Genomic DNA, 27,878 nt, shown 5'->3' on the forward strand with positions numbered 1-27,878 from the left:
CAGCCAACTAACTGATAAAATTTTTTATTTCACTTTTGAGTTTTTACACTTTTCCTGATTATTCCGTGTAAGGTGGAAACTAGAACTGTTTAAAAGACATACACAAATCTAGTACATCAATAACCGGGGTTTTTTCTTTTTTGCTATACTATTTTCACAACCACGGGTGTGCTTGCTAGGCAATATAACCATCACAGAAGCAAACGTGAGGCAGAATACTGGTGAGGAAAAACAAAGCGAGAGCTACCAGATATACAGACAGGCTCGTTCCACATTCACTACTGCGTTTTCAAGCGGCAAGTATTAACTGCACATTTTTGTTCAGCTAGAAAGGAGAGAGGTTTTTCTTTTTTTTTCTTTTTTTTCCTTTTGGTTTGTTTGAAATCAGTGCATGAATGTTTCTTTTCTTATTTCAGCAGATGGACAAACAGATGGGACACTACGGCTACGTGGAGTGCTCGGGGAGGAAGGTGGAGATGGAGACTGGTAGGCCAGGCTATTCCTGACTCTCCCCATCGCCGTGTTCATGCAACTTCCCTGACATCTGTCTGTGAACCTGACGGGATGGGTACCCTTGGGAGAGCTGGTGACAGGTGCTAACAAGCATTATCAGGGTTGGCTGCAATATAAAGAGAAACCATGGATATTTAAAAATACTTTTTGGAGTCAGATCTTGGTGTGACTGAAGAGCAACCACCATGCTGAGAACTGGAGGAAGACAGAGCTGAAATGTGGGAAGCTCTTTTCAACTCTCTGAAGCAAGGCTGGCTCACCAAAGTGCTCACCAACATCCCTCACCCCCTTGTGGACCCCCTGTCCCTGCCCATCTAGTACTAAACCACGAACAAAAGGCAAAGAGAGAGAATGCACAAAGAAAAAAATGTAAGGAAGCAGAAGGACAGAAATTTAGAGAAGACTAAAGTCAACAGTCAAAAAGGACTGTGGGAAAGAATGTTTAGATTTCAAAACTGTAAAGCCCCGAGCTAGGGAGAACCCAAACACCGAGTACTTACTCCTCAAGTATCTCTGCAAAACATTATTCTTAAAGGTATTACCCAGGAAACAGATAAGGCCATTCATAAGATACACGGCTTTTTCTTTTTCCATCTTGAGTTCATGGTTACAGGGAAAACAGATTCCACTACCTAAGCACAAGTTGCCAATCAGTAAACAAGCTGCTATAGGGGAAGGGGCTGGAGTCACAGGTGGTCTATGAGCAGTGGACCTCTGCATGCTGTCATAACCCAGTTATCTGCAACCAAGAATTTTCACTTCTGGCTTCGAGTTTCTTTGGAGGAAGACACTGTGGCCATCTGTGGTCACGAAGCCCCAATATACCAAGTGTCTAAAAGCCCTGATCAGAATGGGCAGAATACTAGAAATTACTGTAAAACTCGAATGCCAAACAAGAGGTGGCCCACTCCAAGTCCCAGTGTCACAACAGAATCTATAACTTTCTGTACAACTTTACAATGGAACTGTATTTCAAGGACAACTGTTTTGAATCAAATTTAACTTTCCAAAAAGTTACACATAATTCAGGTCTATTTTTTTTCTACCAGTAAGAGTTCTGCTAAATTACAAAACCCCATAATCACAGTGTTCAGTGTTGTTTTTTTTTAAATGAAACACACAGTAATCCTGTCAATGTTAATCAAAATCAAAACTTCAGAATGCCGTGGCATTTATGTGACCAATCTGAATTTTAGATACAAATACCAGCTGTTCATCCCATGGACCATTTTTGCTAGGCTGAGGCTGTGAAAAATTGAAAGTCGACATACGTTTCTGGTTTTTTTTTATCGCACAAAGGGATATACGTGGAGGGTACAGAGTGACACTGAAGAGATCACGAAGCACGGTAGACATTAGTTCTCTCCCTCCCCAGCATCTCCTTCGTCTCCCTGGTTTTCCGACGTCCACAGCTGCAAGAGAAAAACAGAGCTATACACAAAGTCGGGCTCTGAGAACTTTCCACGGGGAGGTGGCCCACTGTTATCACCTCATCTCAGCTGTTTATAATTATTCTCATGTGACTGCAGACAGTGATGAAAACGGTCAAAACTTCAGCAGGCGTTTATAACCAATTAAGAAAATTAACTGCAGGTACAGGGCACAAATCCTGTCCTGAGTCAGAGGAACAGGAACCAGCCGCAAGCCCCACCCCCGGACGCACTCACAGTGAGGTTGTCCCTGAGCAGCTGCATAATCAGGGTGCTGTCTTTGTAAGACTCTTCATTCAGTGTGTCCAGTTCAGCGATCGCCTCATCGAACGCCTACAACAGAGAGCCTTGAGCGGTCACAGGTTCCTTGGAACTAGTTTAGCCCCGTTTCCTTCCTGCTCCCAAGTGACTTATCATTTCTCTTCCTGTACAGTATTCTTGGGGAACCCAGGTTATTGTTACCTTGCCTGCTAGTCCTGTCAGTAAACATGTGATGCTGGTTTCTAAAGCATCAACCAACCATGACAAAAATTCCTAGCTAAGAACTTTACTGTACCTCTCAAGTCAACAAGTATTACTCATGCTAAATGAATTCACATGATATTAGAATTACCAAAGACATTTCTAGTAATCCCTCCCCCTCTTCTTCATTAAGCGGAAAAACAAAAGGTTTAGATACAGGAGATAAATGGGGAACAAAAGTTCACATCATTAATCTGAACTTCAATTAAGTGATGGAACTCTGAGCATTCATTTCACACAGTTTTTACCAGTTAAAAAAATGTTCAAGGACTGTGCATATTGAAAGATGACAAAAACACATAGAAAAGGCAGTATTCTACCCAAAGAGAACAAGATGTAATTCAGGACACAAAGAAACAAGATCTGACTTCGTTCTCTACACCTCCTGCCATAACCTCCCACCTCATTTCAAAGACGACACTGTGGAGCAGAGGTCTACAGCCCAGAGCACGATGAGAGCAACAAACTGCCTCCTCCCTGGACTGCCTACAACCTCCACCCCAAAAGAGCAACCGAACAACTCAAAGGCCAATCAGCAAGAGGCACTGAGAAGGCGTCAAGCAGTAACAGATCCGTACTGACTCCATAAAAGATGGAATCAATACAGATGGTTTCTCCTTCCCCCAGAAAAATCTTCACAGACGTCAAAAACAATGATTTACGTTCGGGTAATCTTAAAACAAGGTTTTAGAAAGCACGAGCATTTTTACTATCAGAAACCCCTGAAGATCTTTCTCACCGTTTTTGCCAGGCTGCAAGCCTTTTCAGGAGAGTTTAGAATCTCATAATAAAAGACGGAGAAATTAAGTGCCAGGCCCAGTCGAATGGGGTGTGTAGGCTGCATTTCTTTCTTACTAATTTCAAATGCTTCTTGGTAAGCCTGCTGGGAGTTCGACACAGTGGCTATAAGAAAGAGAAAAAACATGAAAGGGTGGTTCTTTCATAAGGTTGCACTGTATGCTAGATCCACTACCAAATTATTCTGCCAAACTGGGCTGAAGCAAATGTGCTATCAGATGTCTCTGCTATCCGATTAATAATCATCTGTTAAACATGTACTCTAATCTGAAATGCTCTGCTTTGAGGGAAAACAAAGACAATGAGGATAAAGTCTACAAAAGCATCAGGAAATACAGGAATAACCCTGAACAAAACGGACACGGAAAGCAACGTGCTCTGATGGAGAGGCCGTGGACTCCAGTCAAGACGCAGACGGGGATGCATTCCCAGCTCTTAATCGTGTGCTTTGGACTGAGTGACACCCTCTGTGAGTCCTGGTGTCCTTATCAGAAAAAAAGCACAGACTACACTCCCAGGCCTACACTCCAAGAGCTGTGTGAGGAATAAATGGGACACACAGGAGGCACTTAATCAAGGAGAGCCACAGCCACCACTACACTAACACACGCGTGTGACAAAAGATGCATCTCTCTCCACGGGGCAGCTTCACTCTATCACACATTTTACAGGTTCACATCTAAGACAGCTACCAAACAATCCTTCAAATAAAGATCTTTCTAAATGCACTGCTGCCCCAGACTTTTAATACCCCCATACTTGTCCCTGAGATGTATCCGTCAACCCCATGACCCTGTTCAGGGGCTTCCCAGGTGGCATGAGTGGTAAAGAACCTCCCTGCTAATTAATGTAGGAGACACAAGAGACCCAGGTTCGATCCCTGCGTCAGGAAGATCCCCTGGAGGAGGAAATGACAACCCACTCTAGTATTCTTGCCTGAAAAATCCCATGGACAGAGGAGCCTGGCGGGCTACAGTCCATGGCGTCACAAAGAGTCGGACATGACAGAGCAACGGAGTGCACACACACTACACAGGACCCTGTTTATCACTCGTCAGCACTAGGCTGTGGTTCTTTCAATTCTGACTACAGACCAAGCAAAAACTCACAATTATTATGAAGATGGTCTCTGCTACTGGTCAAATTCCTCAAAAAAAAAGAGAAGAAAGAAAAGACAAAAAAGTTACTTACTTTGTTTATTGTCTCCAGATGCCACCTCGGAAAGATATCTAAAATAATCGCCTTTCATTTTCAAGTAGAACACCTTACTTTCTGGTTGTGTAGCATTGGGAATAAGGTATTTATCCAACAGCTCCTAAAAAATGATCCACATTCTGTTAAGAATCTGGAAGTATTACTTACAAGATGTTAAAACTATGTTTGAGATTTGAAATACTACCAGTTCTAAATAATTGGAGGGGCGGGGGGGTGGGGGACGTGATTGCAAAATACATGATTTTCAACCGAAGTTTTTAAATAGTTTTTAGCCCAGGTCATAACAGATGCCAGTATCCATTAAAATCCCCCTTTGACAGTCCAATAAAGGGTTAAAGTACAGCCATACAATGGCATGCTACACAGGCATTAAAAATGATGATGCCGAACTACACTGATAATGTGGAAAGGCTCTCCAAAAGAAGTCTGAGTGGGCAAAAAGAAAAACGGATAATAAATACCAAGTGAATCCTATTTTAATATTAAAGTAGATATGCACACATGCATATAAATGCCTAAGGGAAAAGCCTAGAAGGATATTTATCAAGATGTTAACAATGGTTTTCTAGGTGGTAGTATTAGGAGTGATTTTTTTATTTTCTTATTTATACTCTTCTGCCTTGTGCTTTAAAAAAAAATTCGCATTAATTCTGTAATTAAAGAAAAAAAAAATTCTTTCCATTTTGGAAGAAAAAGTGTGACAGTAGGGAGGAATTCCAAGAACTAACTTTAGAATCACTCAGACCTGGGTAAAAATCCCTCCTCTGCTGCTTACCACCTGTATGACCCTGGACAAAGGACCTGATCGCCCTGATCCTGCTTCCTCAGCTACACAAGGGGAAGCCCAACAGCCATCCCCTAGTGCAGTTACGAGGATAAATGAGCCAATGTTCACAGAGTGCTTAACACGCCACCTGGCACTAGTAAGCACTCCAAAAGTAGCTAAGACTATTATTAATAATAAATTCCTTTAAACATTTATGCTTACAACAAAAGCAGTTCTGAAGGAGTCCACGCTTCGTATACAGAGCAATATTTTCGAAGAGTTGTTTTAGAATGTGGCATCCTGAAAAACTGGTTAAGAGGCAGTAAGTACCATGCTTTTCTTCACATTCTTTCAGATGCTCGTAAAAGCTGGTCTACCGTTCAGGAATTAGGGAACTTTCTTGCCTTGGGAGTGCATGCCATACTTCATCTGAGTACCAGATGGACCTAACATTCGGGAATTAGCGCACCATTAACAAACCCCCAAATGACCAACAGGCAACAAATTTAGCCACGACACTCTTACACCACGAGTCTAACAACAAAAAAAAATTAAACAGCAGCTTGATGCAAAAGCTTAGCAGTTAAGAGGGACCAAATCAATCAAAGTGAGAGGATGCGGCGGGGCGGGGGGCGGTAGTTGTTTTAATAATCTGTGCAGACAGACAGGGTGTGACTCCTTATGGGTTAGACATGAGGAGTCCTGCCTGATGGCTAACAAGCTCTGTACTGGTTTTCAAAAGAAAGGTGTCAAGGGCAGTTTAACTCGGAAAGGCAGCCAGCACGGGAGGAAGTAGATCCACAAGTGTGAATTCCTTTTCCCTTCAAAGCAGCCCTCACCATTCATTTTTACCTGATTTCACCTGGAAGAAAAAGAAAGTTCCTAGTGGGCTCAGGACGTGAGGGAAAGACAGTCTGATCATGATTTGCTCTAAGGTATGAGGCAGGCCCTCCCACCCACCCCCAGGTGATGGCTCGAGGGAAAGCAGTGAGGAATCAGTGGTCCAACTCAGGTTCATATGAAACACTGCAGGGGAGAATCCCCACACCACTTGTGACTTGCCTTTGGAATGAAGGCCCAAGCTGATGGACAGGGCTAACTTACAAAACTACCAGTGTGCAGGGACGAGGGAACAGCTCAAAGACAGGTCAGCTTGTGGCTCCCTTCTCCCCTACTGGAGAGGACACCGCTGTCAGACTAACACAGAGAACAGCCTCTCTGTGGCTGCATCTATTAAAAATTCTGCCTCTCTGCCCTCAATTTCTAAAGAAAAGATGGAGGGATGTTGAGTAAACGTTCCCGTTTTCCAGAGGTCTTTGGAAGACAGAGGAAAATATCCCACAAGTGAATTCGCAACCTCTGATCAGGTAAGAGCTGAGGGGGGAAAAAAAAAATCACATCGTGTGCTTAAAACTTAGTTGCAAATGGTTTGCGGCTTCCTGGTATATTCAGACACCTTTCTCTCAAGAGCTGTTTGAGAGCTGGCATTTGTTCATGAAATGAACACTACTAGGAGGTGTTCGTTAGAACAGGAATACTGGCCTCTTACCAGCACGTCATTGCAGATGTCCTGCAGCTCGGCCTCGATCTTCTCGCGGTACTCTTTGCCCATCTGCTGCTTCTTCTCGTTCCTCTCAGTCTTCTGTTCGATGCTGGAGATGACACGCCAGGACGAACGGCGGGCGCCGACCACATTCTTGTAGGCAACGGACAGCAGGTTTCTCTCCTCATTGGAGAGCTCGTGCCCCTGCTCCGTGACCGCCTTCATGGCCGCAGCCATGTCATCGTAGCGCTCGGCCTGCTCGGCGAGCTTGGCTTTCTGTACCAGCTCACTTTTATCCATGGTCATTCCCTGAAACGAGAGGGAGAGAGAATGTCAAGCTTCGAGGCCCAGGAGGTGCGTATGTGCCAATCTCCTTCCAACCCATCTGGGAGGAAACACAGCTAAATGGGAAATGTCTATTTGCAAATGCCTCCAGGAATACTGAGCAGGAGCACCCACGGGGTTAGGAACTTTGCTAAAAAGGTGTTTTTACTTTTTAGCCATTAATCTTCGCAGCAGTCCTATAGGTAGATACGTTCACAACACTCCCTTCCCCCTCCATGAGGTGAAGACATGGAGGTTCCGAGGAGCCAACTGCTGTGTCCAGGGCAGCACAGCCAGGAGAGAGCAGAGAGCCAGAACTCAAACGCACATCTGTCTCTCGAGCTGTTTTCCTCCACTTTCCTAATCTGCCTCCTCAACACCAGAGATGGCTCAATTATTGAGAAGCTTATGTTAAACATACATCCTTTTCTTCTTTCAAGAAATATCTAGTTTTCACCAAATCTGTTTTCCCCCATACTATAGGGAAAAACACCATGCAATGATTGTTTCAATCAACCTTAAAGCAAAAGATAGGACTTTCAGTGTTATATTTGGCAGTGCCCATCAAGTGGTAGGTACCTTAAACATAGGAGCCATTTTTATCCCATCTTCTGCAAAGTGCTAACTTTGGTACAAGGACACACTGTCCACGAGAGCAGATTTGGCTCAACCTTGCACCAGCTCAGCTATTTACAAGAAACATGACCTTGGTCAAATCACTCAGCTTCTGAGAACTTCCGTGTGCTAACTGGAGAGGAAGAACACTGCCAACTCTCTGGGGGCCGCTGTGAGGCGCAAGTGACCCCATCTGTGTGAAGGCACTGTGGAAAGCCTACGGCAGCAGTCCCCAACCTTTCTGGCACCAGGAACTGATTTCGTGGAAGACAATTTTTCCACCAGCCGGGGGTGGGGGGTGGGATGGTTTCAAGATGATTCAAGCACAGTACGCTTATCGTGCACTTTATTTCTAACCTGACGCCACCACTGATCTGACAGGAGGTCCCAGTCCATGGCCTGGAGGTCAGGGACCCTTGGTCGAGAGCATTATATACAGATACCAGGCACTGACTCTGTACATGGTACAGACTGCGAGGGACCTGGGTGTATCCACCAAGACGCACAGCAACAGAGCTGGGAACCGCGACTGAGTCTGTTGAGAAGTATTCCTGAAACAGACGAAGATCTCGGTGATTTCAGCTTTTCATTTTCTCAAACTCTCTATACAGCAATCAGTGAATACCTCTTAAAATGATTCACCTCACCTCAGTCAATTCCCAACCATACTAATTACCATTACGGGAATTCCCTGGGGGCCCACTGGTTAGGCCTCTGCTCTCTCATTGCCAAGGGCGTGGATTTGATCCCTGCTTGGGGAACTAAGATCCCACAAGCCTCAAGGCAAGGCCAAAAACAAACAAAAAAAAAACAAGGCAAAAATAGCCATCATTAATATAATGCAGTAATTTTTGGATAACATGTATCTAAAAAGAAATATTAACCAATAAGAGATCGTTTTATGTACTGCTGGTTTAAATTTCAATAGCATTCACCTATGGCACAGTGTGAAACTAATATCTTGAGACGGAAAAAAATAAAATACTACTTATAGTATTTAATAACAGTAGTGGGAATACCAATATTTTTAAAATAAATGCTTTCATTACTTTATACATCATATCACAATTTAAGACTCTGGTTTTGCCTTCACAGCCATTTCTATATTTTCAAGAGAGAAATTCTACAGACAAGACTCTACCACATGAAAATGTCTTATGAGATGAAGGACAATTTTAAGATACACCCTACATCTAGACAATTTAGAAAGAGTTGGTGCTCCAGTTCAGAACTGTGGGTTTTCTTCCCACCTCTTTTAATCTAAATCACATTAAGAGTCCTATGTAAGGCTTGCTGACTCGAATCTCACACTCTAGGCAAGTCTCACCTCGACCTGTCTGACATCTCCACCCACATCACCAGAAGGAGTCTACAGCAGAGATAATAACCCATCTGCTCACCTGCATCTCCCAGCACCCCTCTGCACTTAGGAGGGGTCATATGGTTCACTCTGTTCAATAAGGATAAAAGATGCTACTTCCAGGTGTTGAAACTGCAAAAAGCCACGCACGGCTCTCTTCTCTTACTGCAGCCATGTCACCTAGATGGTGCTGTCACAAAACAGCAGTTTCTACAGCCTGAGTCCCTGAGTGACTGAGCAGTGCAGAGACTTCTGCAGGCCCGGGGTGGACATGCAGGGTGAAAGGGAAATAAACCCTTGTTGGCTCAAGCCATTTAGACACTGGGGCTGTTGGTTATGGCAACACAACTTAGTCTACTCTGATACACAAGCATCACAGGTACACTAAAATTACATACTTTCTCCATATATTCTTGATCATGACATCTTTCTGATCAGGACACTATCTTCACCATTAGACAACCCTACTTCACGGTCCCTAGAGGTAAGAGGAAGAGGGACACCAACTTATTAATAACAGTCCTGGCCAAAGCCAATTCAAAGTGAAGCCATCCCATGGAGTTATTACAAAAGAGTAATAGAAAAATAGAATTAGCACTGCTAAAGGATACTGTGAAACTCTTCGGCCTACTAGGCTCCTCAATTAAGGTCCCCTCACCCCCCTTCTTCTCTTCCCAAACATTAAAAGTTCAACCATACCTCGCCAAATAATCCTGACTACTCCCTGAGACCTCCCAAATGTACACACCCTATTTCTCAAAATAAAATGTGGCCTTTCTGGTTTGGAGTCGACTATTTCAGGCTTCTCTGGGATCCCTGCAAGAGCTCTTAGAGATGGAGAACCATTATGATACAGTAAAACTGAATGCATGCCTTAAAAAATGTATCCATCTATTTAAAAATTTCTTACCTACAACCCCCACCCCCAACTTACAACAAACAAAACCCATAGCTAAATATCTGATGCCTACTGCTTACATAACTTGTGCTTATATAACAAGGATTTTGAAGCAGCTAGACCAATTTCAACAGGAAATGGGTTACACAACACCCAGGAGTTTGGAGGAAGGCAGCAGACAAGGGAGAAATGAAATTGTTCCCATTTCTACATCCTGATAAACCTCCTATCCATCATCTGTGCCTAGTCCCACTGCTTTCAGTCTTTCATTTTCTTTAACCCCCTTCATATCTGCCATCAGATCCATTTTAAAGCTCTGATCAAGTCACTCTCTGCTCAAAATTCTTTAAAGTTCCCAACCACCGCCAGTAAAATCAGACTTCCTCCCTTGTCAGTGGAGGCTTTCCAAGCTATCTTACCAGACTTTTCCCCAAACAGGCCTTCTACACAGTAGGTGCTTCTGTGAAAATGGTTTTCTTCCGCATGCTTTTTGGCCTTTGCTCATCCAGCACTCCCTCTACCTGGAACAGCCTTTCCCATTTATTCTGCATTTAAAATTCTTCAGAGCATGGCTCAAATGACACCCCCTCCATGAAACCTTTCTTAACCTGCTTAACCTAAGTTGTCTAATAAGACTGCCAGGCCACATGTTAAAATTGTACTGTTTTGGATATATGGAGTTTATTTTTTAAAATTACTAAAATTAATTTCATCTTTTCCCCTCACATTTTAAAGGTAGCTACCAGATAATTTTAAACTACATGGGACTCACATTCTATGTCTACTGGACAGCACTGCTCTAAGCTGAAAACAGTCTCACAAAGCATTTCATCTACACTTCTCTTTAATGTCTTATCACGTTTCTTCAGTACTAAAATTATTTGTCTACATCCCTTAAGTCCCCTCCCACACTACAAACCCCTTTAGGGCACATCCCCCGCAGCACCTTGCAGAGAATCAGCATGAACAAATTTTCACTGAATGAACGAACAGATCCTAAAATGGCAAATCTGGTAGTTCTGTCTCTTCTCAAGTGATTCAAAGCATCTATAATTCACAAGCACATTAGATCCTCAATACATCCGCACCTCACTCCATGTACTTCTGACTCCAAAATTCCCCTCAGTCATGCCCTGATTGTTACTCAAGAACTGAGGACTCTCTTCTGGCTACTCCATCCAACTGAAATTCTTCCCTGGCTGGCAAAGGCCTTCATAATTCGGATCCTTGGTACCTGTTTCTCACGCACTGGTCTCCAACATGTACCTTTCTCGCAGGCTGGACATCACCAAATACCCTTAAATGTCAGGCTTAAGCATGTCTAAAATTACTTCTGTAGTTCCCTGTTTAATTCCTGCTGAGGCACACTCTATCCATCCACGTGGCGTTAGAAGGCCTTCACTGACTACCCTAGTCCCCACTGATCCACCCGGACTACGAATTCACATACACCGTAGCCTCGTACACAGTCCACGCTTCTCTAGGCCTCCGCTCTACACGTTCTGCGGCCCCAGTGATGAGTGGTGGACCACGGACAGTGTGTCACATGTATGTCTTCCGAAGGAAAGCTTCACAATTCTTCCTCATCTAGTGCCTAAAACTCTGCCAAGTACAAAACTAATCCTCAAGTATTTGTGAATTTTTTCAGCAAGTCATTACTGGGAGGCTACTTGTTTGTGGTGTGAAAAGAGGCCTCTGTGTGAGAGCAGGGGCTGCCACACAGCCTTGTCAGTTCAGTTCAGCCCCTCAGTCGTGCCCGACCCTGTGACCCCATGGACTGCAGCACACCAGGCTTCGCTGTCCATCACCAGCTCCTGGAGCTTGCTCAAACTCATGTCCATCAAATCAGTGATGCCATCCAACCATCTCCTTCTCTGTCATCCCCTTCTCCTGCCTTCAATCTTTCCCAGCACCGGCGTCTTTTCCAATAAGTCTGTTCTTCACATCAGGTGGCCAAAGTACCAGAGCTTCAGGATCAGTCTTTCCAATGAATATTCAGGACTGATTTCCTTTAGGGTTGACTAGGTTTGATCTCCTTGCCGTCCAAGGGACTCTCAAGAATCTTCTCCAAAACCAAAGTTCAAAAGCATCAATTCTTTGGCGCTCAGCTTTCTTTATGGTCCAACTCTCACATCCATACATGACTACTGGAAAAACCATAACTTTGCCTAGATGGACCTTTGTCGGCAAAGTAATGTCTCTGCTTTTTAATATGCTGTCTAGGTTGGTCATAGCTTTTCTTCTAAGGAGCAAACATCTTTTAACTTCACGGCTGCAGTCACCACCTGCAGTGATTTTGGAGCCCAAGAAAATAAAAGTCTGTCACTGCTTTCATTGTTTCCCCATCTATTTGCCATGAAGTGATGGGACCAGATGCCATGATCTTAGTTTTTTGAATTTGAGTTTTAAGCAAGCTTTTTCACGCTCCTCTTTCATCAAGAGACTCTCTAGTTTCTCTTCGCTTTCTGCCTTAAGGGTGGTGTCATCTGCGTATCTGAGGTTATTGATATTTCTCCCAGCAATCTTGATTCCAGCTTGTGTTTCATCCAGCCCAGCGTTTCACACGATGGATGTACTTTGCATATAAGTTAAATAAGCAGGGTGACAATGTATAGCCTGGATGGACTCCTTTCTCAACTTGGAACCAGTCCATTGATCCATGTCCAGTTCTAACTGTTGCTTCTTGACCAGCATACAGATTTCTCAGGAGGCAGGTCAGGTAGTCTAGTATTCCCATCTCTTGAAGAATTTTACAGTTTGCTATGATCCACACACTCAACGGCTTTGGCACAGTCAATAAAACAGAAGTAGATGTTTTTCTGGAACTCTCTTGTTTCTTCTATGATCCAACGGATATTGGCAATTTGATCTCTTGTTCCCCTTCCTTTTCTAAATCCAGCATGAATATCTGGAAGTTCTCAGTTCATGTACTGTTGAAGCCTGGCTTGGAGAATTTTTAGCATTACTTTACCAGCATGTGAGATGAGTGCAATTGTGCAGTTGTTTGAGCATTCTTTGGCATTGCCTTTCTTTGGGACTGGAATGAAAACTGACCTTTTCCAGTCCTGCGGCCACTGCTGAGTTTTCCAAATTTGCCAGCATATTGAGTGCAGCACTTTTCACAGCATTATCGTTTAGGATTTGAAACAGCTCAGCTAGAATTCCATCACCTCCACTAACTTTGTTCGCAGTGATGCTTCCTAAGGCGCACTGACTTTGCATTCCAGGATGTCTGGCTCTAGGTGAGTGATCACACCATCGTGGTTATCTGGGTCATTAAGATCTTTTTTGTACAGTTCTTCTGTGTATTTCTGCCACCTCTTCTTAATATCTTCTGCTTCTGTTAGGTCCCTACCATTTCTGTCCCTTCTTGTGCCCTTCTTTGCATGAAATATACACGGCCTTGTCAGCTCAGTCAAACTCAGTCTTCCAATTTCTGAACTGTTGCCCTAACAGCAGCTTCCTCGGAGCGGAACAGCTATGCCCGTGAAAGAGACAGACAAGGAATTAAATAATAAATGTGGAAATCTTTTTTTAAAAAGTACACAGGACAAAACAAATTGGAAGTAGTGTGATTCCGCTAATAGTGTTGATACATCACTGTTAGCCCACAAATGTGAGCTGGGAATTAAAAAAAAGAAAAATAAAGGAGTCGTGAGAAGGAAAAACAAGTCTAGGTTAATCTTGTACAGGAAGAGTATGTTACAATGTTCACATTCCTAGATAAGATTCCACCCTTCAATGTCCTGAAAAATGGGACACGCTTGTTAACTGTAACACTTTCATTTATTAGTCCCTAATTTCCTTCAAAGGTGCCAGTGAAAGTGAAGTGAAGTTGCTCAGTCGTGTCTGACTCTTTGCGACCCCATGGACTGTAGCCCACCAGGCTCCTCCATCCATGGAATTTTCTAGGCTAGAGTACTGGAGTGGGGTGCATTTCTTTCTCCAGGCGATCTTCCCGACCTGGGGATCGAACCTAGGTCTCCCGCAGTGCAGGAGGACGCGTTACTGTCCTAGCCACCAGGGAAGCCCAGGTGCCAGTAGTTAGGGTTTATGGATCAGGACCTACTGTTCCCCTGGTGAGACTTTTGAATCAAGGACCCACCAAGGAAAATACTGGCAAGACAGCCTTTATTTGCTCCTAAAAAGCCTTAGAAGACCACAGTCTCCTCATCAGGCCTGCCTGGCACTAAAGCAGAGTCAAGACACCAGAGTGAACAGAGGAAGCCGCTGACACATGGCAGAGCACAGGTCTCAAGCACAGGTTTCCCCATTGCTTCTCAAGCATTGCAGGCAGCCCTTGAGAGGACTGGGGCACGCTGGCTGATTAAACCAGCAACTGCTTAGTGAAGAAGGGGAAACCGTCTTAAGTAGCCAACAGGGGAATGGCTAAAAAGACACAGTTGGCACAAGATTACATGGCCACCAAAGGGATTGCATGTCATAGATTTGTTAAAGAGGTATAATGGGGTGAGTTTACAACAGTCTTCCATTTTGTAAAATGTCCCCTAAAGAATATTATGAAAAATAATTCTAAAGGTGCCCATGAAACAACAGGATTTCCCTCAAATAAATGAAACCCTAAATAGACAGTAAATGGTGAAACAAAAGTATAAATGAATCAACCTAGCCCCTCCATCTGGATTCTTTGCCTAAGGGACAATTTTTTTTTTTTCAGCCTGGGTTAGAATCCTGAGAAAAGGAGACATCCAAGAATAAGAAAGGAAAAAAATTAAAAAACAACTATTCATTGCTAATATTTAAAAAAAAAAAAAAAAGCACCGCAAAGGACCTTATGGAATGCGGGTTTTTGAAGTACTAGCTTTCAGCTATGTTTTGATTATAAAGAAAAGAAAATGCCCAATTCTAAAATTCTGAGGTTCTGAGTTTAGCAATTTGCTAGAAATTTAACATGAGGATTCCATTATCAGCTGTCAGGATTACCAAGGGCTTCCCTGATGGCTCAGCTGGTAAAGAATCCACCTGCAATGTGGGAGACCTGGGTTCAATCCCTGGGTTGGAAAGATCCCCGAGAGAAGAGAAAGGCTACCCACTCTAGTATTCTGGCCTGAAGAGTAGGACATGACGGAACGACTTTCACTTCATAGGATTACCAAAGTTCCAGCATGAAACCCATGTGAGTGGGATCTGTTTCTAAGAAAGCCCTACACACAACACATCTGGGCTTCTAAAAAGAAATCAGGTGATTTAAAAACTAATGTCTCTGAATCTCAAGTTTCCTCACATGTTAAAAGGAAACACTAACAGCTATCAAAAAAGATCACGTACAAAAAAATGCCTAGACAGTGCTGGCCAAAGTGAAGGCTCTTACTTCACAAAAACATAATGTACATAAGTTAGTATGCGTTGCAATAACTGCAAATGAAAAAAGAAAAAACTACTAGTATTTCCAAGCACTTTTTTTCGGAGTTCAGTATAGTATGGTCCTCCCCTCACAGAGCTGAAACTCCCAGGTTAGAACATGAGAAGGGAGCACACAAGCATCTCCTTGACAAAGCAACCAGGCAGAATTTCAGGGAGGTTTAGTTTTAAAAAGGCTGGGTCCTTCCTGGTTTTATGGTTTGGAGGGGTTCTGAGAGAAAAGGGTGGCTCTAGGCAGAGACAAGAAACACAGATGTATGAATAAAATGCATTTGTTTCTAGATGCAAAAGAAATCACAGGCCAAAGTAGAGAAGGAAATGAGAAAAGGTAGAATCTGGAGATTTCAGCATCACTGACTCAAAGGACACGAATCTGAGTAAACTCCAGGAGACAGTGGAGCACAGGAAAGCCTGGTGTGCTGCAGTCCGTGGGGTCATGAAGAGTTGGACCCGATTTAGCAACTGAACAACAACAAAAGAATTTGGAGAGGAGACTGACAGGGCACCCTAAACATCTACGCTAGAAGGCTCCACGGGGTAAGGAACTGACAGTAAATTCTGAATAGCATTCCCTGATGTGCCAGCCCAGACACAGCATCCACAGCACCGTCAAGTCAAAGGCACAGTCCTGGAGCCGCTCCGCTGAAGGAGAGACAGCGGCCAAGTGACTGCGGGAGGGACTGAGAGCGCCGGGCCCAGGTGTTTGGTGGGCGTTGCCCAGAAACAATGAAGCACTCCAGGTTCCTGAAGAGCTGTTAACTACTCACCAAAAAACACCCACTCTAAAAGCAGGTCTGTGTGCCATGCTACACACAAAATGATGTAATAAATTTAATTCCATTCACATGCTTACAGGCTCTCTGTCAGAAAATGAAACGCAGCATGTGTAAAATACAAAGGCAACAGCTCTGATATCCAGCCAGCACTGAACTGCGGAGAGAAATATCACTTCTATTTTGAAATTTGTTCCTTCTTTCATGTCAGTTGTTGTGTATCACTGTTAATTATGTCCAATTAGCCAGAATCAAACCTAAAACAATCAAGGTGTTAAACCCAAGGTCATACAATGTGAATCAACAGCAGACAGGACAATAATCTCTTGAAGTGATCGATAAGAAAGAATAAAATTTCTTTAATGTGCTAATTCTGATTCAGAAAGATAACCAGTTGGTCAACCATGCGAACAGGGTTCAAAAGCTTTGGGCCCAGCAACACCATAGAACAACACAGTCCAATTTACCAGTTCTACACACCAACCCCACAGGCTACCTGATCTCTCTGTGAGGACTGTTTTCTCACGCATAAAATCAGCAAATCTACCTTAGAGGGTTCTTGTAAGGGGTACATTAGTTCACGATGCAAAACATTTAGCATACTCTCCGTAAGCACTAAAATGGCAGCCACAGTATATTCCACACAGAAGTCAATAAATGGTCAGCCAGTGAAGGAACACTTACTTACACACCTCATTTCTTTTCAATCCATTTGGCTTTCTTCAAGACTTTTAAGAGGAAGGTACATGTTAACTTACCCATGCCTACTTTTAAGATAGCATTTATCAGAATCTAGAGAGATGTCTTTGTTGACTCCCACACTGGACCGTGAGCTTAAGGTGGGAATCCAGACTTCCATCTCTGGGCGCCCAACATGTGGCATGATGCCTGGCACGATGCATGTGAAACTATCTGTCCAACTGATGCAGTTTTTTAAAGAAGTGAACAAGGCTGCTATGGAGACAGGTAAGCAGACCACATATGACCTATAAAATACAGAGTATATTTATACACTGTTTTAAGAGTGCTCTTTGACAAGAGCCATCTCAGCTCCAACCAGGAGACCACAGTACATTTTCTGACCAATTTCTCAGGTACCCCTTGTTCTATTTATAGGTTCAAACTGAGATCCCAAAGCCCTCTGACTCCTCTCTTCACAAGTCCAAACCATTAGCTACACAAAAAGCCACACCTGCTTATTAGTAAAAAATAAAATATCCCTTGTTTATGGTCAGCCTCAATGTGCAAAACAGGGGGTTGTATCAACTCCTTTCATCTCAAGTATCCTAAGGGCTAGGCATCACTGTCCCAGTAATCTGTCCATGGTCCCCCAGGTGTACTTGGCACATGCTCTTCTCTGTGTAGCACTGTCTCCTAAAGATCAGTTATGATTCTGAATGATTACTGAACAAAAAGAAAGAACACTTTTTCAACGAACCACACACAGTTATCAGTGAGGTGTGAGAACTGGCCTTAATTTATCTAGCTTTAAAAATCAAAATCAAACTAGCAGTTCAAACAGCATATGCCAAAAACTCATCAGGCTTTAAGGCGAGGTCTGTGGGCAAACAGTAACAAATGGCAAGGACTCATTTCGACTTTATTGTCTCCTCCAATCTCTGCCCAGGTCAAGGCCATTCAGAAATAACTTTTATTGTTGGGTCTCTTAGGGAAAACAATAAAATAAACTAACCAGTACAGGAAAAAACTTACATAACAGAGGGCTGGCCAGATTATAAAAAAAAGTCACCTTACTAACCTACAGTCTGCTGGAAATGCCTTCATCTCAAGGCCATCAATCAATTTCATCTCATTGTAACAGAAACACATAATTATATTTATGTTAGAATACCTTTTAGCAGAGAAAGCAGAAGAATGGTTGACTTTCAACATACACATGACAAAACAGAAAGTCCTTTCGTCCATTTTCGCCCCCTAAGAAGTCTCTTCAGAAAAATTCCCTCAGAATCTAGCTCTGTCAGTTTCTCCCATCATGACAGAGAAGACTAGAATCTATCCGTGGGGAGACCAAGATGGTTCTAAAACTTAAAAATTGCTATTATACAACCAATTTCTTGCCTCCAAGCTAGTGAGAATCGTCACTTCTCCCTAAAAAAACATAGGAACCTAGGAACTTAAATTCCCTTTACAAGTAAATTTTAGTTGGGCTTCCCTGTTGGCTCAGAGGTTAAAGCGTCTGTCTGCCATGCAGGAGACCTGGGTTCGATCCCTGGGTCGGGAAGATCCCTTGGAGAAGGAAATGGCAACCCACTCCAATATTCTTGCCTGGAGAATCCCATGGACAGAGGAGCCTGGTGGGCTACAGTCCAGGGGGTCGCAAAGAGTCACGACTAAGCGACTTCACTTCAGTTCATTCTCTAAGGACCCTCATTTAAAGGAAAACGGCTTAGTTTGATCCCACTAAAAGAGCTGGCAGCACAAAAGGACGTTCTAATTCAGAATTCTTTCTCTACTTATGGAGATATATTAATAGAGAATTGGTCCTGACCAAATTCTATCAGAACCACCTAGGACTGGATAAATCAGTGTGCCATAAAGTAATTGATGAATTATCTCCCTAGTATGAAGCAAATACTAGAAAAACTGGATTTTTCAGAAGCTTCCTTCCTAAAGCACACTAGCAGTATCTTCCCTGCATTCCACAATAAATATACTCCCCCTCCCCCCCCACAATACACTATATTTCCAAAAATAGCTAAAATTCTTGTCCAAACACATTTACTTGAATAAAATACATGTAAAGAAAAATTAACTACTACATGGTGTTCACATGAAAGATATACATGTGCTGTTTCTACCACAAATAGAAATCTATCACTAGAGTCAGACTGCCTGGGTTTGATTCCTGGCTCTGGCACTTACCCAGTGCTGCATGTGTGTATGCCTCCAGGAAAATTATTTAACCTCTCTGTGCCTCAGATTCCTCAACTAAAATGGGACTAGCAGTACTTACCTGTCATAGATTGTTATGAAGACTTGTTAATACGTGTAGAGTGCTTAGAACAAAGCTTGGCACATACAGATAACAGCTATTATTACTGCTTGAAACTACGATTCAGTTGATGAATAAACATTGGATGGACTCTCTATGTGCCTATGCGCTATTGCACGTATGCATGTGTCTTATCTTTATATATATGTATGTATACTCAGAAATATAGTCAAATAACATTTATTAAACATCAGGTATATTTCACACCCTTATTTTAATTACTGGGTTTGTCACAATAATACATCAAAGACTATTACCATTTGGACTGACCAATGAGAAAATGGACTCAGAAAGACTGAAGATGCTCCACAAATCCAGTTCCATAATAACGTACCTTTTTTTTTTTTTTTTGAAAGCAACATGTATACAAAGTAGCATTGGGTCTCATCAGAATGCAGAGGGGAGGGCCTTAACAGTGAACTCTGTGATTAAAACACAAAAGCTTATATTTAACAGTTTACAGTTTGTAAAAAGGTCTCCTGACAAGCCTGGAGATAGAGAAGCCAGAGATTAGGCAGAACACTGAAGATTGCACAACTAGAAAATGCTGCAAGGAAGGGTGGAATCGAATTCATCTGACTCCGAGTCCAGTGCTCTTTCTGCTCTGACACCCACAGCCAAATGGGCAAAATACTCTTTCTGCAGTGGCCCAAATCTCTGGAGACTCTGCCTCAAGAACTAGCATTATGGGAACGTGCTCAGCCTGGTTCTCTGGAGGCTGCCTCCCCGATCTATACAGCTCTGATTCTAAAATGGCTCCAACCTAACACAAGCACTGCCTGATGGGAAATGTACAGAAGATTATAGGGTAGGAGCCATACTCCTGAGACTGACAGGCCATAAATATTTGCTACTGATGAATGAGGGTATTCAACGTGGAAACCAGGTGTGTGGTCTAGGCCAAATCATCTCCTTTCTCTGAAGGATTTCATGTGTAAGACAGGTGAAGGGTTTCTTATCTCACTGAAAGGAGGTAACAGGGAAATAGTTCAGCAGTTGCTACTGGATTATTAGCCTTCTACCATGAAGATCACCTGTAAAATTCTAACTTGGATCCAGTACAATGACAGCGACACAGATCCTAAAAAAATGAGGGCTCAGGCAACTGACACATTCCTAACTAAGAAATGGGGTGCCCTGGAAGCAGTCAAGAAGGAAATGACCAAGAATCAAGAACACATATTAATACATAAATTTCTAACATGAAAAGGCAAAAAGCAGAGTACCCACGTGTCTAGTTCTGTAAGCTGCATCTGTGTGTGATTTCATATGAACAATTGAGACAGAGTGAGAAATGCAGACAATTTTTCATATTCTTCCAAGTGCTTCATCTTTCTGTTTTGGCTCCTGTGGCCGCCTGATGTTCTGTGTTCATAACAGCATCTTGCCAAATCCTGTCTCCCACACAGGGCAAGTAAAACCAGAACCTGATGCGATCTAGCCTTACTAAAGGGAAAAGCAGTGACGGCAAGGACAAGAGACAAAAATTTTTACAGAAAGGTTGGCAAACTGTCTTACCAATACTGCCACCTCTGAAAACCCCATTACACGCAGAGTACTCCATTTGCAATAGACAAAGATGCACTCATTTTGTGCAGAAAAGGGTCTTAACCACTCCCATCCCTTCGCCACCACCAGGGAGGCCACCAGGCAAATTTCAGTCCTAAAAACGTGTTAACACACAGTATGGGGAATTTGGGGCGAGGACACAATGACTCTGGCATTAAATGACGGTAAATGCCGTTGGGAAAATATTCCGATTCTGAGCCTCAGACATTATTTTTTTCCTGGGGATCCGGCCTGACTCAGTACCCAGTTCCAACAAATGCATTTTCTTGATACAAATCTCAACCCTGTGCCTCCTAGGCAATCTCGGGTCCTGCCAGGCTCCCAAACCAGCGAACGATGATGAAATGGCTTTACTGCAAAGTGGGAGGGGGGTTTTCCCTTTGCTCTCTCCCAAGGTTAAACCTGTTACCCATTCCGGGATGGGCGGGGGGTGTAACGAACAGAGGAATTGGGGCTGCGAGATCGCCTGTATTTGGTTACATTTTCATTTTTGAAAACCGGAAAGCGAGGAACGAGGGTGACAGAGCTGAAAGGGTCGGATCTGGCCTCTGAAGGTGCAGGGAGAGGTCGCGCGGGGATCAAAGATGGGTCGTGAGGAACAGTCGGGAGTCCGCGGCTCCTCGTCCCTTCCCGCCCGGTATGGGGAGCCGCACCCCACCCGCCGGGCAGGGCCGCGGGCGGCGAGGGCGGCCCGGGCCTCTCCCAGAACGACGGGCCCGGCCCCGGAAACAGGGAGGGGCCGCGGTGAGGCCGAGCCCGCGCCGCGGGCGGCCTCGCGGGGCCGAGAAGGCCGCGCGCCGCCGCCCCCGGAGCCCACCCGGGAGGTCGCCCTCGCCGCCGCCGCCGCCGCCGCCAGTGATGGGGGAGCTGTGGGCTCGGGCCCCTGGGGGCCTCGGGCGGACCCCGCGCCGCACTCACCGTGGGAGGACTGCAGGGGGCAGAGAACCTTGCGAGCGGGGCTCCGGGCGCAGTGACCGCTTCCTTGCCAAGCCCACTCCTCCGGCGGCGGCGGCGGCGGCTGCAGAGGCGGCGGCGGCAGCTACCCCGGCTCCGGAATCGGCGGCTGCGGCGGCTCCACTTCCGCTCCGGTCACCACTTCCGCTCCGGCTCGAGCCCCGCCCCTGCGCCGCCTCCTCATTGGGCGAGCGGGGCACGGGGTCGCCCTGGCCGCCCGGGAGGGGCGCCGCCCGAAGGAGGAGGGAGGAGAGCGGAGGGCAGGGGCGCCGCGGCCGGGGCGGGGCGGGCCGGGGGTCTGGCCCCGGGGCGCGGAGGAGGCGGGCGTGGCGGGGCTCGGAAACGGGGGCGGGGAGCGGAAGAAGGAGGTGGGCGGAGTGCAGGCGGGGCTGAGAGGGCTCTGGAAAGGGGCTGTGTGGAAACTGGGGGGACTGGGCGAGGCTTGGGGCTGGGCGGGCCTGAGGCTTAGGCTCGGAGCTCGCCGGGGCCAGGCCCAGGGTCCGAGGTCGCTGGTTCCCACCCCTGCCAAAAAGGAGTCGTCACGGGGTCGGAGGTGCAAGTCAGCCCCCTATTGCTGCATGCTCTGGAAATACTAGATTTAGGGAAGGACTGCAATTGCTCATCCATAGAGTTTTGCTTCGGAGGAGGCAATGGCAAGCCACTCCAGTACTCTTGCCTGGAAAATCGCATGGACAGAGGAGCCTGGTGGGCTGCAGTCCATGGGGTCGGGTAGGACACGACTGAGCGACTTCACTTTCACTTTTCACTTTCACACATTGGAGAAGGAAATGGCAACCCACTCCAGTGTTCTTGCCTGGAGAATCCCAGGGACGGCGGAGCCTGGTGGGCTGCCGTCTATGGGATCGCACAGAATCGGACACGACTGAAGCGACTCAGCAGCAGCAGCAGCAGAGTTTTGCTTTAGTCCTCCCTTCAGTCCTTCAAAGTACGTCGTTCTGTGGATAGAGGAAACCGGGAATCAGACTGCCGATGGTCGCTAGACGTGTCCGGCTCAGTCATGTCCGACTCTTTGCGACCCATACGATTATACAGCCCATGGAATTCTCCAGGCCAGAATACTGCAGTGGGCAGCCTTTCCCTTCTCCAGGGGATCTTCCTGACCCAGGAATTGAACCGGGGTCTCCTGTATTGCAGGCAGATTCTTTACCAACTGAGCCATCAGGGATTCCTGAATACCCTCTACTCAAGATCTTAAAGGAAGTTTAAGGAAAGGAACCAGGCCGTCTCTGCCCCCTACTCCTCATGACTGCTCTCACCATTTGTCAACGTTAAGCTCTTCCCAAGGCAGTTCTTCAAAATGCCGCACCTCTACTGCCCCCACCCCTCCACCCTCGTCATTCATTCTTTCAGCAAATACTTACTAAGCAGGCTTTGTGTTTAATGTTGGAAACAAGAACAAGGCAGAAGGGGCCCTGCTGTCTGGGAGTTTACAGGCTGGTAGGAGACAGAACAAAGTAAACAGTCCTTGTCATTTCTGCTTTAACTTTACTTAGGTTATGATCAACTTCTAATGCCTCATCCTTCCCTCAGACCTGCTCCCATCAACTGCCAAAGTGATTGTTGAAAAAGCCAGTTCTATTTGGTGTCTCTTCTTTCTTAACGCTTTTGGTAATCACTCAGACCTTGAAGACAGTCGATAAGCTCCTTGAATGTGACAGTCAAGGTTCTCCAGAAGCTGCCCTCATCTTTCGGCTTCTGCTTGCTGTTTCTTCTCCGTCCCAAGTCCCCAGTTCCTTATCCTCTCAGTATGCCAGTTTCAGTCTTTCTAAACCATTGGTGTTAGTTGCCAACATTTTTTAAAGATTGAGAGATTTCTGTGTGAAGGAAAATTTGCATCTCTGCCTTTGTCCAACAAGCCTGTGTCCACATTTCTGTGTGACAACAATCGGCTGAAACCAATTGGTTTAGATCAGGCATGAGCTTGCCAAAGTGCCAAGGTACCCACCTGACCTGAGACTGCCTTCATCATTTACAATGTCTGTCCTACAGGCATCTGTGTCAGCGACTCCTTACTATACCCCCTTTTAACTTGAGCAATATTGAAAGTGTTGTGTAATATACATGGTATGGACTTGACATCAAAACCACAGGATTTGAACCCTGGAAAAGTTTCCCAAGTGCAAAAACTTCCCCATGGGAATCCATCTTTGGCAAACCAAGGATCCATAGTCCAGAGACTGCTCAGATTGAAATAAACCTTCGTGTGATATGACCTTAGGTCCCCATCCAGTAAATACCCTAGAGGGTTTGAGGGCTAATGTTAATTACACCGCAAATGACATCATCAGTGCATTGAGGGAACAGAAGTGCCCTTTGCCAGGCATCCCTGGGTGCCTGCTAACAGGCTGAAGGATTAGTTACTTTCATTACCTCTGCATTCTCAGCCAGGGGTCAGCAAACCACAGCTATCAACTAACAAAGAAGCAAGGAGATACTAAAATACAATGTGGCAGATGCAGCCATGGAAATGTATATGCCCATGGCATTATGGGAGCCTAAGGGAAGGGCACCTAACCCATCTTGAGAGAATGGTGAGAGAGCAGGAAAGAATTTCTCAAAGAGGTGATATTGGAGCCCTAAATTTCATAATGAATTTTTAAAAATTAATAGGCTTTATATTTTCAGAATGGTTTTAGATTTATAGGAAAGTAAACTAGATAGTCCAGAGAGTTCCCATCTATCCAATATCTCCCCATCACAGTTTCTCCTGTTGTTAACATCCTGGATCATTGTGGTACACTAGTTACAACTGATGAGCAAATATTGATACATTTTAAGCTAAAGTACATAGTCTGCATTAGGATTGGTTCCTTCTACTGTACAGTTCTAAAGATTTTGACAAATGGATAATGTCAGGTATCTAGCATTACAATATACAGGACAGTTTCACTGTTGTTTCAATATGTTGTTTTTAAAATGCCCTGTTCTTCACCTATTCAGCTCTCACCTTCTCCCCTCACCTCAACCCTTGGCAGTCACTTCTCTTTTTAGTTTTGCATTTTCCAGATGTCGTAGAGTTAAAATCATATAGTGTGTAGCCTTCACTAACTGGATTCTTTGATGAAGCACTATGATTTTAAGATTCCTCTATGTCTTTTTATGGCTTGATAGCTTGTTTTTTTTATGACTGAATAATATTTGTTGTATGAGTGTAGCCCAGTTTGTCCATTCACCTGTCGTTATGGGTTGACTCAAGCTCTCCAAAAAGATAATACTGAAGTCCCAATCTCTGGTACCTATGAATGTAAACTTATTTGGAAAAAATAAAAAGCCTTTGCAGATGTAATCAAGTTATGATGAGGTCATTAGTGTGGGCCCTAATACAGTATAATTGATGTCCTTATAAAAAGAGCAAGAGGGGACTTCCCTGGTGGTCCAGTGGCTAAGACTTCTTGTTCCCAATGCAGGAGGCCCAGGTTCAATTCTGGTCTGGGAACTAGATCCGACATACCACAACGAAGATCCTGCATGCTGTAACTAAGTCCTGGTACAGCCAAATTAATTAATTAATGTTTTTAAAAAGAGGAAGAGGTCAAATGGACACACATATAGTGAGGGAGGAGAGAGGGTAATGCCTTTTGATGACAGAGTGAGGGATTGGAGTGATCCAGTTATAAAGCAAGGAATGCTAAAGATTCAGAGCTACCACCAAAAGGTAGAAAGAGGCAAGAAAGGATTCTACCTGGAGTCCCAGAGTGAACTTGCCCCTGTTGACACCTTGGTTTTGGGCTTCTCATCTCCAGAACTGTGAGAGAATAAATTTGGTTGGTTAAGCCCTTGGTTTGTGGTACTTGGCTACAGTAGCCCTATAAAAATGATACACCTTTCAAGAGACATCTTGATTCAGCTTTTGACTATTATGAGTAAAGCTGCTATACACACCCGTGTGCAGGTTTTGGGTGGACACGAGGTTTCAACTCGTTTGGATAAACACTTGGGAGCATGAATCCTAGATCATCTGTTAAGATTGTTTGGTTTCAAAGAAACTGCCAAACTGTCTTCCAGAGTGGCTGTACCATTTTGCATTTCCACCATCAATGAAAGAGAGTTTCTGATGACCCACATTCATGCCAGCATTGGGTATTATCCAGTTTGTTTTTATTTTGTTTTGTTTGCTTTTAATTTCATCCATTCTTAACGTAAATGTGTGATGTAATATCCTGGTTTGTCTCTCCCAAAGTTTCTTTTTGTTCCTACTAGTCTGAAATTTTGTAGTTAATGCCCTTGAGTCACCCAGTAGGTTTCCTTCCATCCTTTCTTCCGTTTTTTCTCCTTACCTCCATCCCTCCCTTCTTGTCTCTTCCCTTCTTTTTCTTTCTTCTTCTGTCTTTGTTTCTCTTTCTTTCACTTTTTATTATGATAATTTTCAAACAAATACAACAGTAAATAGTACAGTAAGCTGTATGAACTCATAACTCAGCTTTATTTTACTATTCTATTATCCCTCACAGTTTTTGGCAGCACTATCTTACAGCAAATCCCAGACATATCATTTTATATCATTGCTTTTGTAAATATCTTAGTAAGTAGCTCTAACTGTAAGAACTTACATAACCATAATTCATGATCACACTGAAGGAAATTAACAAATAACTCCTTACTATTTTGTAAGAGTCCAGGTCCAATTTTCCCTAATTGTCTTAAAAATTACCTTTCACACTGGTTTATTTAGATCAGGATCCAAACAAGGTCTACACAAGGCATTTAGCTGCTAAATCTCTTCAGTTCAGTTCAGTCGCTCAGTCGTGTCCGACTCTATGCGACCCCATGAATCACAGCACGCCAGGCCTCCCTGTCGATCACCAACTCCCGGAGTTCACTCAAACTCATGTCCATCAATTCGGTGATGCCATCCAGCCATCTCATTCTCTGTCGTCCCCTTCTCCTCCCACCCCCAATCCTTCCTAGCATCAGAGTCTTTTCCAGTGAGTCACCTCGTCGCATGAGGTGGCCAAAGTATTGGAGTTTCAGCTTTAGCATCAGTCCTTCCAATGAACACCCAGGACTGATCTCCTTTAGAATGGACTGGTTGGATCTCCTTGCAGTCCAAGGGACTCTCAAGAGTCTTATCCAGCACCACAGTTCAAAGCATCAATTCTTCGGCGATCAGCTTTCTTCACAGTCCAACTCTCACATCCATACATGACCACGGGAAAAACCATAGCCTTGACTAGACGGACTTTTGTTGGCAAAGTAATGTCTCTGCTCTTTAATGTACTATCTAGGTTGGTCATAACTTTCTTTCCAAGGAGTAAGCATCTTTTAATTTCATGGCTGCAATTAGCATCTGCAGTGATTTTGGAGCCCCCAAAAATAAAGTCTGACACTGTTTCCATTGTTTTTCCATCTATTTCCCATGAAGTGATGGGACCAGATGCCATGATCTTTGTTTTCTGAATGTTGAGCTTCAAGCCAACCTTTTCACTCTCCTCTTTCACTTTCATCAAGAGGTTTTTGAGTTCCTCTTCACTTTCTGCCATAAGGGTGGTGTCATCTGCATATCTGAGGTTATTGATATTTCTCCCAGCAATCTTGATTCCAGCTTCTGCTTCTTCCAGTCCAGCGTTCCTCATGAGGCTAAATCTCTTAAGCCTCTTTTAATCTGTAACCGTTACTCCTATTCCTCCTTTTTAAAAATGCAGTTGATTTGATGAAGAAACTAAGTAAATACTCTTGTAGAGTTTCTAACAATCTGAATTTGGCTGATTGAATCTTTGCAATGTTTTAAAAATGTGACACTATCCCTTGAACATCCTGTAAACAGGTAGTGAGATCTAGTGGCTTGATTAGATGTCAGTTTTTGGCAAGAGTGTTTTATATGCAAGACTGTATAGTTTTTATTTCATCAGATCAGGAGACATTTAAAATCTAATTGTTCCTCAATGATCTCTTCCAATCTGAAAACTCATTTCTTTCAGCTCTGAAGTATTTTTGCGAATTATTTCTTCAAAGATTTCTTTCAATTCATCTCCATGTTTTCTACATCTTCACTCCAATTATTTGGAATCTGCGGTCCTGGAATGATTTTTTAATTTTCAGTTCAGTTCAGTTCAGTCGCTCAGTCATGTCCGACTCTCCACGACCCCATGAATCACAGCACGCCAGGCCTCCCTGTCCATCACCAACTCCCGGAGTTCACTCAGACTCAAGTCCACAGAGTCGGTGATGCCATCCAGCCATCT

The 27,878-nt window shown here is 44.2% G+C and overlaps 1 protein-coding gene across 1 annotated transcript; it reads right to left on the reverse strand.

Moving 5' to 3' along the window:
* Positions 1 to 8: 8 nt before the first annotated feature.
* On the reverse strand, positions 9 to 21,823 carry YWHAB (tyrosine 3-monooxygenase/tryptophan 5-monooxygenase activation protein beta). Its single transcript, XM_055437671.2, has 6 exons — positions 21,640 to 21,823; positions 6,794 to 7,096; positions 4,455 to 4,578; positions 3,205 to 3,368; positions 2,181 to 2,276; positions 9 to 1,925 (listed from the first exon to the last, which is right to left on the reverse strand). Exons 2-6 carry the CDS (start codon positions 7,091 to 7,093, stop codon positions 1,869 to 1,871), a joined length of 741 nt encoding a protein of 246 aa, XP_055293646.1. The 5' UTR covers positions 7,094 to 7,096; positions 21,640 to 21,823; the 3' UTR covers positions 9 to 1,868.
* Positions 21,824 to 27,878: the final 6,055 nt, after the last annotated feature.

This window comes from Moschus berezovskii, chromosome 15, assembly GCF_049115385.1.
Source record: "Moschus berezovskii isolate FMDL1 chromosome 15, NW_MosBer_1.0, whole genome shotgun sequence".
In the NCBI taxonomy this organism is placed as follows: Eukaryota; Metazoa; Chordata; class Mammalia; order Artiodactyla; family Moschidae; genus Moschus; species Moschus berezovskii.